This window comes from Somniosus microcephalus, chromosome 27 (genome assembly GCF_052327205.1).
Source record: "Somniosus microcephalus isolate GS21.2 chromosome 27, FLI_Smic_1.0, whole genome shotgun sequence".
NCBI lineage: Eukaryota > Metazoa > Chordata > Chondrichthyes > Squaliformes > Somniosidae > Somniosus > Somniosus microcephalus.
Window position 1 is genome coordinate 20,500,352 of NC_141013.1, and position 15,783 is coordinate 20,516,134.

The following is a 15,783-nucleotide window of genomic DNA, read 5'->3' on the forward strand; positions in this document are numbered from 1 at the left end:
AGTTACTTCAAAATCAGCTGATGCCGTTTCAGGCCTGAAAGACTTTTACAGAATAAATCATTAAATCTACTAACCGCACACTATTTATATCAGACTCATGAGTCTCAAAGGACTGGATACACTGGCCAGACCGCATGTCCCAAACCATTGCTTTCTTATCGCAGCCCTGAAAGTAAATAGGAACAAGAATAAGTAAGACAAGAAATTGAACTGAGCTGAATTTAATTGACATTCATGACTATTAAGCACATCCAGTACACGCGTAAATTAAAGGAGGCAAACAATAATCTGAATGGCCACATACAATCTACTCCTGCTATCTCAAAAGTCACGGAATCGGAATTATCCATAATTTCAATTATTTGGGGCATAAAAAAGAGTAAGTGCTGTTATAATTAAGTTGCTTTGTTCAAATTATTGGATCATTTGATTTCTTTGTGCAAAAATGATTAACTAATAGGAATAGACTGCAAGGTTCCCCCTAAGCTGCGCAGGCGCGCAGTAATCCGGAGGTCACGCGCAGGTCGCTCACAAGCTGGAAGAGATACCCTGCATGCACGACCGCTAAAGGGATCACACAAGAAAACAAATTAGAGGGAACATTGCTAGATTGCAATGTGAAATGTTATATAGGGAGAGATCTGTACAAACACTGGTAACTCCCATGCATCCCTCATTTTATGTTATATTGTGTCGTATTCCTGCTGACTTGTGAAATCATCGGTTTGCGTTGGGGAGCTTGACCTGGTTGGGGAAAATCCTCCTAACTAACCCGGCCCTCTCCTTCTCTGTGAAGCCACCTCGCCCTCTCCCTCAGCAGGTTTCCACGTGACTAACTTGGCCACCGGGCCGAGAGAAGGAAAAGAAAACCATAACTGAAAATGAGAGGCAGTAGAGTCAGAAAACGGTCGGTGGAAGGCGCAAACTTGATAGCTTTTTTTCTCCTACCATGTTTTGTTATGGTTTTAAAATACTGGGGGTGATTTTGGCAATGGGGAGCTTTTGGAGGCGGGACTCCCACTTGTCGGGTTTCAGCCCCGCCTCCATCAACTTCTGGCCAACCCACGCTATTTTCCCTTGATTGACCTTGTTAAGCCCGTCTCCTGGCAAGATGGCATGGAGGCGGGTTGGGCACCCGCCCCCAAATTCTGCCATTTCCCCGGCAGTCCCGCCTCCCCAGGGCTGGCAAGATCGCGCCCACTGTGTCCAATACACACATGTATCATTATTGCACAATTCTTTCCCCATGTTTTTAAAAATCTTTAGCTTTCAATTGTGATCCTTCCGGCAACCACCAAAGTAAGTTGAGGGAAACGCTACATGTGATGGGGAGTAGGTGCGGCGACTTTTTTTCCCCAAAAGAAAACGGAATGCAATCTTTGAATGTTGGAACATTTTTTACTTTCCTGCAGAACTCCAGGTTGTTTTGAACACTCATACTTTCCATAAACTAAACAAGTATTGGATTTTTTTGCATTCATCCATGCCTTTGTTACCTCAATGATTTGACTATTCCAACGCACTCCTGGCTGGCCTCCCACATTCTACCCTAGGTAAACTTGAGGTCATCCAAAACTCGGCTGCCCGTGTCCTAACTCGCACCAAGTCCCGTTCACCCATCACCCCTGTGCTCACTGACCTACATTGGCTCCCGGCTAAGCAACGCCTCGATTTCAAAATTCTCATCCTTGTTTTCAAATCCCTCCATGGCCTTGCCCCTCCCTATCTCTGTAATCTCCTCCAGCCCCACAACCTCCCGAGATCTCTGCGCTCCTCTAATTTTGCCCTCTTGAGCATCCCCGATTATAATCGCTCAACCTTTGGTGGTTGTGCTTTCTGTTGCCTAGGCCCTAAGCTCTGGAATTCCCTGCCAAATCTCTCCACCTCTCTTTCCTCCTTTAAGACGCTCCTTAAAACCTACCTCTTTGACCAAGTTTTTGGTCACCTGTCCTAATATCTTATGTAGCACGGTGCCAAATTTTGTTTTAGAACACTCCTGTGAAGCGCCTTGGGATGTTTCACTGCTATATAAATACAAGTTGTTGTTGTTGAATCAAGGCCTGCTCCCTTGTTAGATTTCCACCCCACTGACATTGTGATGCTAAGCTCCAACTTCAATGTGACTGAGAAGGGCTCCCCAAACTCACAATGTGGTTACAGAGAATTCAAAGCAGGAGCCTGTTGTTCTTCTTCAGTATGCGGTCTCCACACACTGCTGGAGTGGCCAAGACGAGGGCATGTGCTTAGACAAAAGATCACATGGGGTGGAGTAACCTCTTTACGATGCCATGGTGCTGTGTCTTCAGAGGTGACCCATCTTAGAATCGTAACATTTTCAGCACAGATAACCATTTGACCCCTCAGGCCTTTGCTAATGCTAGCTCTACATTGCAGCTGTCTCCTCCAATCCTATTTCCCTGTGCCCTTCAATATGTTTCTTCCTTCAAGTGTATATCTAATTCCCTCTTGAATGTCCTGATTGAAGTGGCTTCAATAGCCACTTGTGATAATGCAATCCATATTCTAATGCATTGCATACAATAAATCCTTCTAACCCTCGCGTTACATTGCTGGCACTAATCCTAAATCTAGGCCCCTTATTTTTTTTACCATTTGAATAAACAATGTTTCTCTGTTTCAAAACAGGATTGGAAGGGAAGGAAATGTTCCACTTTTTATTTCAATGTATTTAATTCTCTTCCTGCAGCAAGTCTCACTAAAAGTTGAATTCATTCCAATAATAAAACTCCAAAATCTGCACCACAGCATATTAGATGATGTTGACCAGTAATTTCCCAGATACATGAATAATGAAAGAATGGAAAGTACCTGAGCAAGTCAGCCAACTGGGGAGTGGGCGGGGAGTGGAGGTGTCTGACTGTTTTTAAACCAACAAAAAAAATTGACTGGAATTTTAAAAATTGAAAATCTTGGTAAAATAAGAGGAAGTCCCCGTAGGATTCTTTAGGACTTTTTGATGATACATCACCAGTAGAATATCTAGTGAGTGCAGATCATAGTTGAATGGTGCTGTATGCTAAAGAGTGTCGCAAGCAGGGACAGACTGACCATATGGGAAACCCAGAGATTTTCCGAGTGCCCCTTGCCTGAATGGTTCCATTGGGCTGCATTATCCCTTTTCCTGTGAGGATCCCAAAGAATCTTGAATCCTTTCCCGGGGGGGGGGTGGGGGGTGGGAGGAGAGCCAGTCCGCCCCTGGTCGCAAGACAACTTTCACTGCTTCCTCTATAAAGAACAATGGTGGGGTTTGACAAAGCCAGCCAATTGTTTCTGCTTGTGCAAATTCTCAGTGAGAATAAAGGCAAAAATGATCAAAGCTTTTCATACGAATTCACACACCAGCAACAGCAAATCACACTGGCCACCCTGCTACCTTGCACCAGATACCCTGCTACATTGCTCGGTCTAGCGGACCCAAGTCTATAAATGGAATCCATTATCTCCCTAAAATACAATTTAAAGTTAATTACAGATGGAGATCATGGCATTTTATGGATGGAGATTTTAGCTGCTGTTCCTATTAGGGACAAATTAAACTGATGAAAAAAAACAGAAACAAATATGGAACAAATCAATTGAAATATCAATGTACTTATTATACCCGCAGTCCATGTGATGTAAGAAAACTATTAGGCACTTGGTCTAAGCGTTAAACAAAGCTTTAATCAACTGTTTTACAACTTAGAGGTCTAGTTGTGACCTTCACTAGTTCCTGTTAAGAATGTCCTGCGCAAGCTGGGCCCCTGCCCAAGTATTTATACTCTCCCTGGACAGCGCCACCCGCAGGCCGCTCAGTATTATTTCATAAGTCTTTCTTTCATGAATGACAGATTCATGTCACCATGTAATGATGAAATCTTTCCAGTATTCTAACTGTAACCGTCAGAATGGTTAAGCATTAAGCCAACTCATTAAAGAAGGATATTTAGAATCATAGCTTCTTACAGCGCAGAAGGGGGCCATTCGGCTCATCGTGCCTTGTTGAAGGACTAACTCCCCCGCTCTTTCCCCATAGCTCTGCAAATGTTTCCTTTTCAAGTATCTGTTCAATTCCCTTTCGTTCAGTAACTTTCACTAGTTAAAGGGATGGTGCCACCGTTACAATGTTCTTCTACTGCCCTCCCACCCTGATCGCACGGCCTGCGATTTCTTTCACACATTGAAATGAATTGGTTGGAAAATCACTGACTTTTGAGCCGGCTATTTCCTGCGCTGTGCTTCCTGCAAGACGCCACCTTCCCGTTGACTGGGCAGAACTGGCCTTTATATTTGTGTGTCAGCCATGGCTCAGTGGGTAGCAACCTCACCTCTGAGTCAGAAGGTTGTGGGTTCAAGTCCCACTCCAGGGACTTGACCACATAAATCTAGGCTGACAATCCAGTGCAGTACTGAGGGAGTGTTGTCACTGTTGGGGGTGCTGTCTTTCGGATGAGACATTAAACCAAGGCCCCGTCTGCTCTCTCAGGTGGATGTAAAAGATCCCATGGCACTATTTTGAAGAAGAGCAGGGGAGCTATCCCCATTGTCCTGGCCAATATTTCTCCCTCAATCAACATAACAAAAACGGATTATCTGGTCATTATCACATTGCTGTTTGTGGGCGCTTGCTGTGCGCAAATTGGCTGCCGCGTTTCCCACATTACAACAGTGACCACACTCCAAAAAGTACTTCATTGGCTGTAAAGCGCTTTGAGACGTCCGGTGGTTGCGAAAGATGCAATAGAAATGCAAGTCTTTCTTTACACACGGGGGGATTGCAGTGAGGCTGATGACCACACAGGGCAAAGAGCATTTTAGCTCAAACCAAGGCGGAATCTGAAAACTGCATTGAATGGAAGGTCTGATGCCACATTTGCTAAGATGGCGCTGAATATATGATAGAGTTCACTTCAAAATTTGAAGAGTAACGTTTCATTATTAAAATAAAACTGCTGCCTCACAGGAGGGAAGAAGAACAACAACAACTTGTATTTATATAGCGACTTTAACGTAGTAAAACGTCCCAAGGTGCTGCACAGGAGTATCTTAAGACAAATAATTTAACACCGAGCCACATAAGGAGAAATTAGGGCAGGTGACCGAAAGCTTGGTCAAAGAGGTAGGTTTTAAGGAGCGTTTTAAAGGAGGAGAGGTAGCGAGGCGGAGAGGTTTAGGCAGGGAATTCCAGAGCTTAGGGCCGAGGCAACAGAAGGCACGGCCACCAAAGAACTGCTTTGGTTACTATGCGTGCTGCATTTGTAAATATGCTATGTAAATATTTCTCACAAAATCGTAAAGATGTTCATGATTTCGCAAGAACTACCAAACAAACAAAATCTGCATGAACTCATTTACACTTACAGCGCACATAGCAACCAGAGCAATTCCTCTCCCATTCGAGACTGGAATTTCCTGCGTATTTGCGCCCAGATATATGGGGTGCAATCAAATACGCGGCCTAAAGGAATACGGAATTTTGGGCACCAGTACAATAGCGACCAAATCTCCTTCATCTTTTACGATCGTCTATCAATCCCTCCGTCCGAACGCACCTCCGCTCATAATAATGGCCCTGCCCCCCCAAGTGACAGAGCCTAACACGCGACTTTCCTGCGATTGCGCTTGCTCAGAGGCTCTCTTCAAATTACGACCAGATTTTCAGTCGCAGCAGGAAACAAAGTCATTTTTCTGGTGTTTTATATTTAAAAAATGATCCTCCCCGAGACCTACACTGTATTTTTGTTTCACTGAATGCATTTTTATGGCATAAGTATAAGTCATGTTAAAAACTGAATAGCTTCCCTGATTGCAGGTTGTTTAACATGCTCTGCCTAATGTACACGAATGATGGTTAAATGAATTGAAATTTTAATTTTCACACTTAAAGAAGAAATATATGGTGCGGGTTCGGCACTTTATTGGGCCCTGATTGTTTACGCTGATTTACGCCCATTTTCAGTTTGGGCGTATTCTAATGAGATTTGCAGGAAATTTGAGCGTAACTTGACATCGGCAAAATGGGTACGTTTTTGGGTCTAACTTCCGGGTTCTGCCATGGAGGAAACCCAGGCCATAGGCCTAAAAATTCAGTTGCTTTGCACCTCCCGTTAGCACCCTAAGAGGGCGTTAATGGGGCGCAAAGCAACTAGTGCCCGGGCGCTGCCAACGCCTCCCGCGAAATTCAGCGGGAGGTTAGTGGCGGTGGTAACCGTTAGTGCCCCGCGGCGGGGTGCTGCGCCGCCGGCGATGACGTCATCGCCGTGCGCAGTGCCCCGGCCGCAATCTTCGGTAGCGCCCCGACTTACCACTGAACGCTATGTCCGACAGGGTCAGGGGGGGCCTACCTGCGGCCAGGGCAGCGCTAATTAAAGGCGAGGTGCCGGGCAGCCATTTTCGTTGCTGGCCGCCTGCCAGCTCCTGCCCGTGTTGCCGTCCCCGGCCTCCTGACCAGCACCCCCACGGAGTGCCGGCTGCGCTCCGTGAGCCCGGCACTTCTCTTGAGTGCCGGGCTCTTTTGCCGGCACTCCGATCCCTGGTGGTCCAGCTGGACCCCTCCCCTTTAAGGGGAGGAAGGCCTGCAGTACCGTGGCTCTTGGGGTGCCGCGATATTCCCTCGCAGCACCCTAAGAAGGAGGCGGGGCGCTTCCAGTAGTGCCCCGCTTCCCTCTTGGGGCACTACCGATAAATTATGGCTGCGGGGGGCGCTAATTTTTTCGGGGCACTAGCGCCCCAAAGGGGGCACATCTCAATTTCCCCCCCAGTGTTTAAGCATATAATGTAATTACACGTTTATCCAGCAGAGGGAGATTACTCATTTGGCTGGGACGTTGTTAGGCTGAAAAGAAAATGGCTGATGAATAAAGAACACAAACATTTTGAGCTAGTAAAAAACATGTGACTTCTCTTCAGTGTTATTCAGAATCAGTTCCGCACACACAATCTCACCAAGTTAACATTCCACACTGTGTTCTATACACTACACTGTAGCTTCTTCAAATGGTCTAAATTGTCTTCTCCTTGACTCCGTGAAGTGGAGAGAAACCACTCACCCCTGACACAAATGTATGTCCGGTCTCAGATGGTGCCAAGTCAAGGCAGAGGACATCAGCACCATGCCCATGAAAGCTCTGAAGCAGTTGTCCACTCTCAACGTCCCAGAGTGCGCAGGTTCCATCACCACTTGATGTCAGAATCTAAGGAGATGCATAAAGAGAAATAAAGACAAAAAGGTCATCAAGGTGGCAGGTGCTAAGGAACAAAGGCAAAAAGTGTCAACAGCAAGCATCCCAGCCAGGTGCAGAATAAAGCTATCTCCACTCTGCCCCAATACCATTCCTCAACCTCAAAAGAACACCCATTACTACAATAGCATAAATTTTTTTCCATTTCCCACAACAGCCATCTTGTGGTCTTTCTGAGCAAGACTGTCAATTAGTGCTAAATTAAAAAGAAAAGACTTGCATTTCTACAGCGCCTTTCATGACCTCAGCACGTCTCAAAGCGCTTTTCAGTCAATGATATACTTTTGGAGTGTAGTCACTGTTGTAATGTAGGAAACGCAGCAGCCAATTTACGCACAGCAAGCTCCCACAAACAGCAATGTGATAATGACCAGATAATCTGTTTTAGTGATGATTGAGGGATAAATATTGGCCAGGACACCGGGGAGAACTCCCCTGCTCTTCTTCAAAATAGTGCCATGGGATCTGTTACATCCATTTGAGAGAGCAGATGGGGCTCAGTTTAATGTCTCATTTGAAAGGCGGGCAGTGCAGCACTCCCTCAGGACTTGAACCCACAACCTCCTGACTCAGAGGCGAGAGTGTTACCCACTGAGCCTCAGCTGTCTCCTAGCAACAGTTCTTGCACCCACACCCACTAGAAACTGGAATGAGATTGCCCAAATTCATTTGACAAAGGTCCCTTACAGCCAACAGGCATCCATCAGTCTGGGCTGAATTTGAACTTGGGCTTCCAGAAGTGAAAGGCCGGAGTCTAACCTCACTGTACCATGAATTCCCCAAATGGATATATTTTTAAAAATACAGTATTGAAGTAAGCCAAGGAATAAATGTATCAAAGGGGCGCACTTGATAAGCTACTTCTGAACATTATGTAAGAAGTCACACAACACCAGGTTATAGTCCAACAGTTTTATTTGAAATCACAAGCTTTCGGAGCGCTGCTCCTTCGTCAGGTGGAGTGGAGTCAGGCATCTCTCCACTCCACCTGACGAAGGAGCAGCGCTCCGAAAGCTTGTGATTTCAAATAAAACTGTTGGACTATAACCTGGTGTTGTGTGACTTCTTACATTTGTCTACCCCAGTCCAACACCGGCATCTCCACACCATCTGAACATTATGGCTGAGAGTTTTTGCGGGGAGCTCAGAATCTCCAGCCGTAACTTTGGCAGAATTCCCAGAGAAATGTCCTTTAAGCTGCTTCCCAGGAGGGTTCTGCCAATCTCCCGCTGTAGTACTCCCTCGGCAAATTTAGGCGTATGTGACATTGGGCCAACATTTGCGATCGCAGGCTTCCCGTGGGTGGACACCTCTGACCTGCAAAATGTCTGCGAAAGTACCTGGTGGCCCGGGAAGAATGGCGGCTTGAACTCCTGGGCCTCTCTGGGTCCGCGTGGGCAGAGCCCCACGTATCCCAGGGGCGCCGGCGTTTCGTAGGCGCTCCTGGGATCACGTGGGCCGGCCCAACCAATGGAAGAAGAGAATCCCCATTCAACCTTTTGACAGGTCCGTATGTACAGAACTGCCAAAAGTATGAATGAGGATCAGCTAAAAAATACACCAACACATTAAATAAATAAATTAAAAAATTGCATATTTAAAATGTCATTTAATTAAATATTTTAAACAAAAATGTAATTTTTTTTTCAAAAAATGAAATGTTTTTATGGGGCTAAAAATAAACTTACCTTTTTGAAGAGTATTTTTAATTTATAAATGAGTTTCCAAATTTCATTTTTCTATTTTTTTTAAACTCTTAAGTTGGTAGAAGCTGGCCTTACGCCTGCTTTTACCAGGCGTAAGAAGTTGACAGTCATTCAGCGGGCAGAAGCTGTACAAAAAGCGCACTCTCCACCCGCAGAGGCACTTTTCTTGGGCATACGGATGATCTGTCAAGGGGATTCCTGACAGATCGCAAGTGCCGGGTTTCAGCTCTTCGCATGCCTGAAACCAGCACTTGCGCGGCTCCTACAAGTGCATACGCACCTCGTACGCACCTGTGGGGGTCGCAAAATACGGCCCAATGTCTCTCTCATGTTATTAGTAAATCTGTGAAGGGAAAAACATTTGCAGGGCTATATGGAAAGTGCGGGGGAGTGGGACTAATTGGATCGCTCTTTCAAAGAGCCGGCACAGGCACGATGGGCTGACTGGCCTCCTCTCGTGCTATATGATTCTATGACATCAGTGCCTCGTTAGACGTTTGTGGCAAGTTCATTCATGCATCAGCTTGTCTCAAAATTCCCACTGCTGGACACATTGTTCTGCTCACCGATTTTCCCTGCTCCCCATCTCTCCTGAAAGTGACTGCTCGCTGGGAAAGGGTCCCACGTGCGCCACGCACCCTGGGTGGCTACTTTTCACGTGTCAGCACCACGAGAGCCATCACAACCAAGGCAAACCCTGTCCTCACTTGACGTCCACACACACGAACAGCAATGAGGATCGGAACCTTCACAAATTTCCCGTGCCTGCCTCAGAAAGCCAGCCGAGGTCATCTGACTCAGCACAGTCCAGGGATTGTACCCGGGATCTTCCTAGTCTGTAAAGCTCAGCTACACGCTGGATGAACTCACTGAACCATCAGGGGAGCCTCTGCAAACATTTTCAAAAATTTTTTTCAACTAGCTTGAAGATTAGAAATAAAATCTGTGCTCACGCAATCATCTGAGAGGCGAAACAAAACAAAAAGGATAAAAACTGACACCGATTTAGGAAAACTCTGGAAAATTTCTCTCCGTTCCCCCGCCCACTAAAGGCAATCACTTAAGCTCCAGGAGATTGGGCTCAGTCACCCACATGGTTAAATCGCTTGCGAACATGATGAAAGGCCACTTCAGTGAGAAAGGACGGTGGTCCTTATGGAATCAAACCCCAAGATCTTCAGCAGAGGAGGATTAAAATAGAAACATTTCGAAAACTAAAAATAATATGTCCTTGCAAACACAAACTGGGTGGCAAGAGGATATTGTACGACCATCATGCGCCTCTCTATTTGATTATTTCAGTGATGGATCTCACACAACTCTGCTCTTTTAAACTTCAAACTTCATGAAGCCATTTGCTACGCTCATACATTGCCCACTTCCAGCTATTCTTAATAAACTGGATAAAATGTCAACGGATTATCAGAATCATTAACATATATTGGCAAAACTACTAGGGGGAAAAATTCAGTTGGTTTGGGGCGCAAAGCAACTAGCGCCCGGGCGCGGCGATGTTTGCGCCGCTCGCGAAATTAACTAGACATTTTGCGGTGGCGCTAAACACTACCGCCACGATCTCCTGCGCCGGCAGATCGTGACGTCAGTCGAGTGCGCAATGCCCCGGTAGCGCCCCGGACCAGATATTGAGTGGCGCCCCCTGCCTTACCGCCTGCCGCTAGCAACGACGGGTTGAGGGGAGCGTTTTGCTGTCAGAAAGGGACTGGGGAGCACTATTTAAAGGTGACCACTTCCTGCCTTTTTTTGTTGGTGACATTTTTGCACCACGCATTCTGAGAGAGAGAGAGAGAGAGACTTCAGGAGAGATTCAACGCTGTGTGAAGGAGTTTTGAGTACTGAGCAGCACTTTGCAGGTTTATTTAGATTTGCCCTTCCTTGCTTCACCAGCGCTCTGAGGTAGCGCCTCGCTTCTCAGCCTTAGCGCCTTAAGACAGGTGTGAAGCGCCTGATTTAGCGCTCCAATCACATCCAGGGGCGATAAAAGCCAAGTTTGCCGTCGGAAGCGATAATTAGCGCCAGGTGCTAAACTTTGCGCACTGCCGATAATGGCGCCCCAAAAGGGGAGATACTGAATTTTTCCCCCCTAGAGTCCAAGGAAGGGACTTTCCACTGTGCAGAAGAAATAATTTAATATGGATTAACCCACAGTGTGCAGTTTGTCAGACGTGTTCACATAACAACAGTCACTGCACTTCAAAAAAAGTGATGCATTTTGGACATCCCCAGAGATGTGACTAGGTGCTGTATAAATGCAAGTTGTTTGTAACTGCTTCATATTCCAGTATGGTGCATAGCTGCCATTTCCTGTACACATGTGCCATCTAGTGAGACAAATTCATTCACTGATCTTGCCCTTCGTAGCGGTATATCATTTGTGCCTGAAGGTACGTTTGTGCTTTTTAATCAGAAATTGGCATGTCATTCTCATGCTGCGGAGCTGAGTTGATGGCCCAAACTCATTTGACATTGAGCCTGTACAGCGAGCAGAGAGAGGAGCCTGTCTGGGCTTGAATTCGAATCCCAGAAGTGGAAGGACAGTGTTCAGCCCCATTGCACCACTCAGCCCCTACTGACAATGATTCTTAGTTGCTTTACAGGTGCCAGCAATTTGCCATGACACCTTTTCCTTTGCTACTAAACATGAAGTGATCGGGGCAAACATCTGGATGGTCCTGCAGCACTCAACATTCCAGATGTAGCAACTACAAAGCCAAACACAAGACCAGCAAAGGAGTGGCGATAGAGGGGGGCCTCCCAAAAACCAACATGGGTCTCTAATGCAACGTGCACTAGGCTGCTGGTGAACTCTGAAGCACTGCCTCTACAACGGCACAAACTCCCACCAAATCTGCATTATCCAATGAATCATTATAGACAGATCATCTCTTCCAGGATTCTATATCCATTGATGTTAAGCCACTCCATTGCTTTCTTCCAATAAACTTTGACATAAGAAAACTACTAGGCACTTGGTCTAAGCATTAAACAAAGCTTTAATCAACTGTTTTACAACATGGAGGTCTAGTTGTGTCCTTCACTAGTTCCTGTTAAGAATGTCCTGCGCAAGTTGGGCCCGTGCCCGAGTATTTATACTCTCCCTGGACAGCGCCACCCGCAGGCCGCTCATTATTATTTCATAAGTCTTTCTTTCATGAATGACTGATTCATGTCGGACTTCTTATTCTGTCTACTTAAAAGTGCACAAAATATTAGAAATGAGCTTTCAACTTTGCAATAATACTCATTAATGATCAAGGCCTGTGAACCAAGGAGGTGAATTTCTGTGGAGTTTCCCCCCCCCACCCCCCCCCCCTCCCAACTCTTCAATGGTTAAACATGCCTACCTACATACAATTGTTCTTTCTTTTTGGGTTTCATCAGACTTCTATCCTTGAAAGGGGGGTGGGGGGCAGGTGGGGCTCAGTGGGCACCCTTCCCCAGCTGCAAGATGGCAATGACTCTTTCTCCACACCATTGCATGGAGATGCTGACTGAATGTTGGGTGCCTCCTCACAGTGGTACAGCTTAGATCAAGAACTCAGCAGAGTTAGGGGATTGGCCCTTGCAATCCTCAACACTGTGCCCCGTGCGTCATTATTATTAATTAAGAGCTAGAATTTCATGGTCAACGTATAAAGACGAATGATAGAGCAGGCTTCAAGACAAGCTTCAAAGTCTTGAATTTATATAATGCCTCAGAAATGTCACAAAGAGCTTCCCATACAGCGCAGTGACTGTTGTTATGTGCACAAACACAGCAGCCAATCCGTGTGCAGCAATACCCCACAAACATAAAATGAGATGAGTAACAAGATGATCTGCTTTTGGTGGTGTTGGGTGAGGGAGGAAAGCTGGCCAGGGCACTGGAGAACTCTCTGGTGGTGCCATTGGACCTTGAACGTCCACCTGGACCACTGAAACAGGCAGAAGGGCCTGAGTTTAATGTCTCCTGCAAAAAACGTAGCAAAGAGATTTTCATGAGTTACAAGTTTTGTCTTAAATTTCACTAATGTGTGTAAACCCGCAACATTCTCCTGAAGCAGGTGTTCTTTCACTACAACTGTGCAACGTTAGCTTTCTAAACTAAGCTATGTACTCAATATAATACTTCCGTATACTGTACACAACATCCATTGCAGAAAATCGCTAACTTATTTTCTCCCTTCGCTACAGTTAATCATAGATCAAAAGAGCCAAACGCAGAATGTGTGTGGATTATGGCCCTGCAATAAATATGAATTCTTTTGACAACATGTCAGCACACATTTTTTAGATAAAAGTGTTTCACTTTTGAACATTTTTCAGCAAATCATTTGTATAATAGCTCAGCAAGATTGGTTTTTGTAAACCCTTAGGATTGATTAAATCAGGCTCCTACTGTTGGTGCCACAGTGGATCACAGCAGAGGCCTCTGGGTACATCCTGCACTTTTAGCCGCTGCCATGGTAACTGGTTTCAGAGCCACCAATATATAACCGTAACCACAGGACAAGACTATAAATGTATCCTAAGGAAGGCTGCAGTGTACCAAAAGGATGAGTTAAACTGAATTAGTATTTTTGCAGAAACAATGATTATGTCCTGCAGTAAGGGCATGCAGATAAAAAAAAATTATAATGCATTCAGATAATGTATTAGCTGAAGGGATGTATAGAATACTCAGCGGGAAACTAAAATATAAAGCGAAGTAGGATGATAATTCATGAGTGATTAAGTCACAAGGGTTATTAAAAGGTCTTTCTTATGAGTAGAATTCTTCACTGTACAGTTCCCCACTGACTGTTCTGTTAAGACTAGTCACATCTCATCTTGAATATTTTTTTCTCTTCATCATCAATATTCAGGCCTTAGTGACCATAATGCACTAAAGTGTTCCATGGACTATAATTGATGGGGAAAATCCTTGTTCTTAATTGTGACTAAACTGACAAGAGAATCACAGAAACCTCCATTACAAAAAAGGAGACCATTTGGCCCATTATGCCAGTGCTAGCTCCCAATCGATGCTGTCTATTCAAATTAAATTTTCCTGCTTTTCCCTGTACTCTTTAATATTTTCCTCTTCAAGTATTTATCTAATTGCCCCATAAATGTTGTGGCCGACTCAGCTTCAACAGCCACTCGAGGCTACACATTCCAAACTCTAATAACCCGCTGTACAGCTGAAAACGGTACAGATATTCAAGCCCTGCTCACACACGACATTCTGTTTCTCTCACGTTCTTCCTTCACTCTCTTTCCCACCATCTTTCTTCACTTTTGTGTTTTTATCTCTCTCTCTCTTTCTACTCCATTTTTCCTCACTCTTTCTTCTCCACTTTTCTTTTCAGATCTCCTTTACTTTGATCTCAGTCCTCCTTCACTTTCATCTCTCTCTCTCTCTCTCCGCACTCCATTTTGTTTGCCATTTTCAGCTAAGTAGACTTGAAACAATCTATTTTGACTTGGGAATATAAATGGGTTGTGTTCAAAAACATGCCAGTGTAGCCGTTATGTTTACATTGCACAAATGCACAACTGTAGGCTGATATTCCAAAAAATGAAACTGTCAATGACATCTGCTTTATTCCACCTGCCCGACACCACCCACCATTCCTCGGAGAGGAAAAAAGATGACTTTCCCTCAGAGATTGCCACTTTTTGAAGAAGTTTTTTTTTTAGAAAGGGCACAAGAATGGAAAAAAATAATTAATTATCTAATTGTCCTACTCCCTTCAGAGTTTTGAACAATGCTGTCAACCTCGAAATCGGCCATTCAGAGACACAACTTACTAAAATCAGGTGAAGATGATCAAAATCAGAGACCATTGTCTTTGACTGCAGGTACCACCTCAAAGAAAGACTTGCATTTATATAGCGCCTTTCACGACCGCAGGACGTCTCAAAGCGCTTTACAGCCAATGAAGTACTTTTTGAAGTGTAGTCACTGTTATAATGTGGGTAACGCGGCAGCCAATTTCCGCACAGCAAGCTCCCACATACAGCAATGTGATAATGACCAGATAATGTTTTTTTTTAAGTGACGTTAATTGAGGGATAAATATTGGCCAGGACCATTGATCAAGCCTGCCTTGCATTTTAACTTACATATTTCTGTTTGCATAGTATTCCACCTCAGACCCACAGCACCTGCAAGACACCCGCGCCTTGTTTCAATCCAGGTAAGCTAGTTTTACAGGCCAATTGTGATGTTGGTGTGGTGTTCTTTTGGGTGCAGATGCAACAAAAGTGCAAAATGGGCAAACTCAGATCAATACATTGCCAGTGAAGCCAGCTAGAAGTGGTGATCTCACTGGCAATGCGAGGATGGGCACTGCCCGTGGTGTAAAAGCAGCAGGTATGATGCTCCACACAGTTACGCTTTCTGGAGACCTGCTGTACTATCGCTTCCAGCGTAATGATTGAAAACAGTTGACTTGAACCAATTGTTAGACGGGAACACAATAGAGAAAGTTGAGAAAAATAAAAAGACTGGTCTGTTAGTTTCACATCAACAAAAGGGTAGAAGAGGAAGTTAGATTCTAAAAGATAACATTCATAGTGTAACTGGAGAAGATAAAATGTTAAAATATTTGTCCTGGCACTATTCACGGAAAGGGACAATAACATAGTGTCCAATTGTGGATTACACCCAATACCCTAGCAGATAGCGAGGTCAGTGAGGTGAAGGTCATAGAGTCATAACGGCACAGAAGGAGGCCATTCGGCCCATCGAGTCCGTGCCGGCTCTCTGTAGAGCAATCCAGTCAGTCCCATTCCCCCGCTCTTTCCCCGTAGCCCTGCAAGTTTATTTCCCTCAAGTGCCTATCCAGTCTCCC

At 45.0% G+C, this 15,783-nt stretch overlaps 1 protein-coding gene across 2 annotated transcripts in view; it reads right to left on the reverse strand.

The window, feature by feature from the left end:
- The window catches only part of gnb5b (guanine nucleotide binding protein (G protein), beta 5b), a 102,082-nt gene that overhangs the window by 24,211 nt on the left and 62,088 nt on the right, over positions 1-15,783 (reverse strand). For both annotated transcript variants that reach the window (XM_085968651.1, XM_085968652.1), the window contains exons 8-9: positions 7,050-7,193; positions 75-166 (exon numbers count right to left, since the gene is read on the reverse strand). In XM_085968651.1, coding sequence (XP_085824777.1) covers positions 75-166; positions 7,050-7,193 — 236 coding nt within the window. The remainder of the gene's footprint in view (positions 1-74; positions 167-7,049; positions 7,194-15,783) is intronic.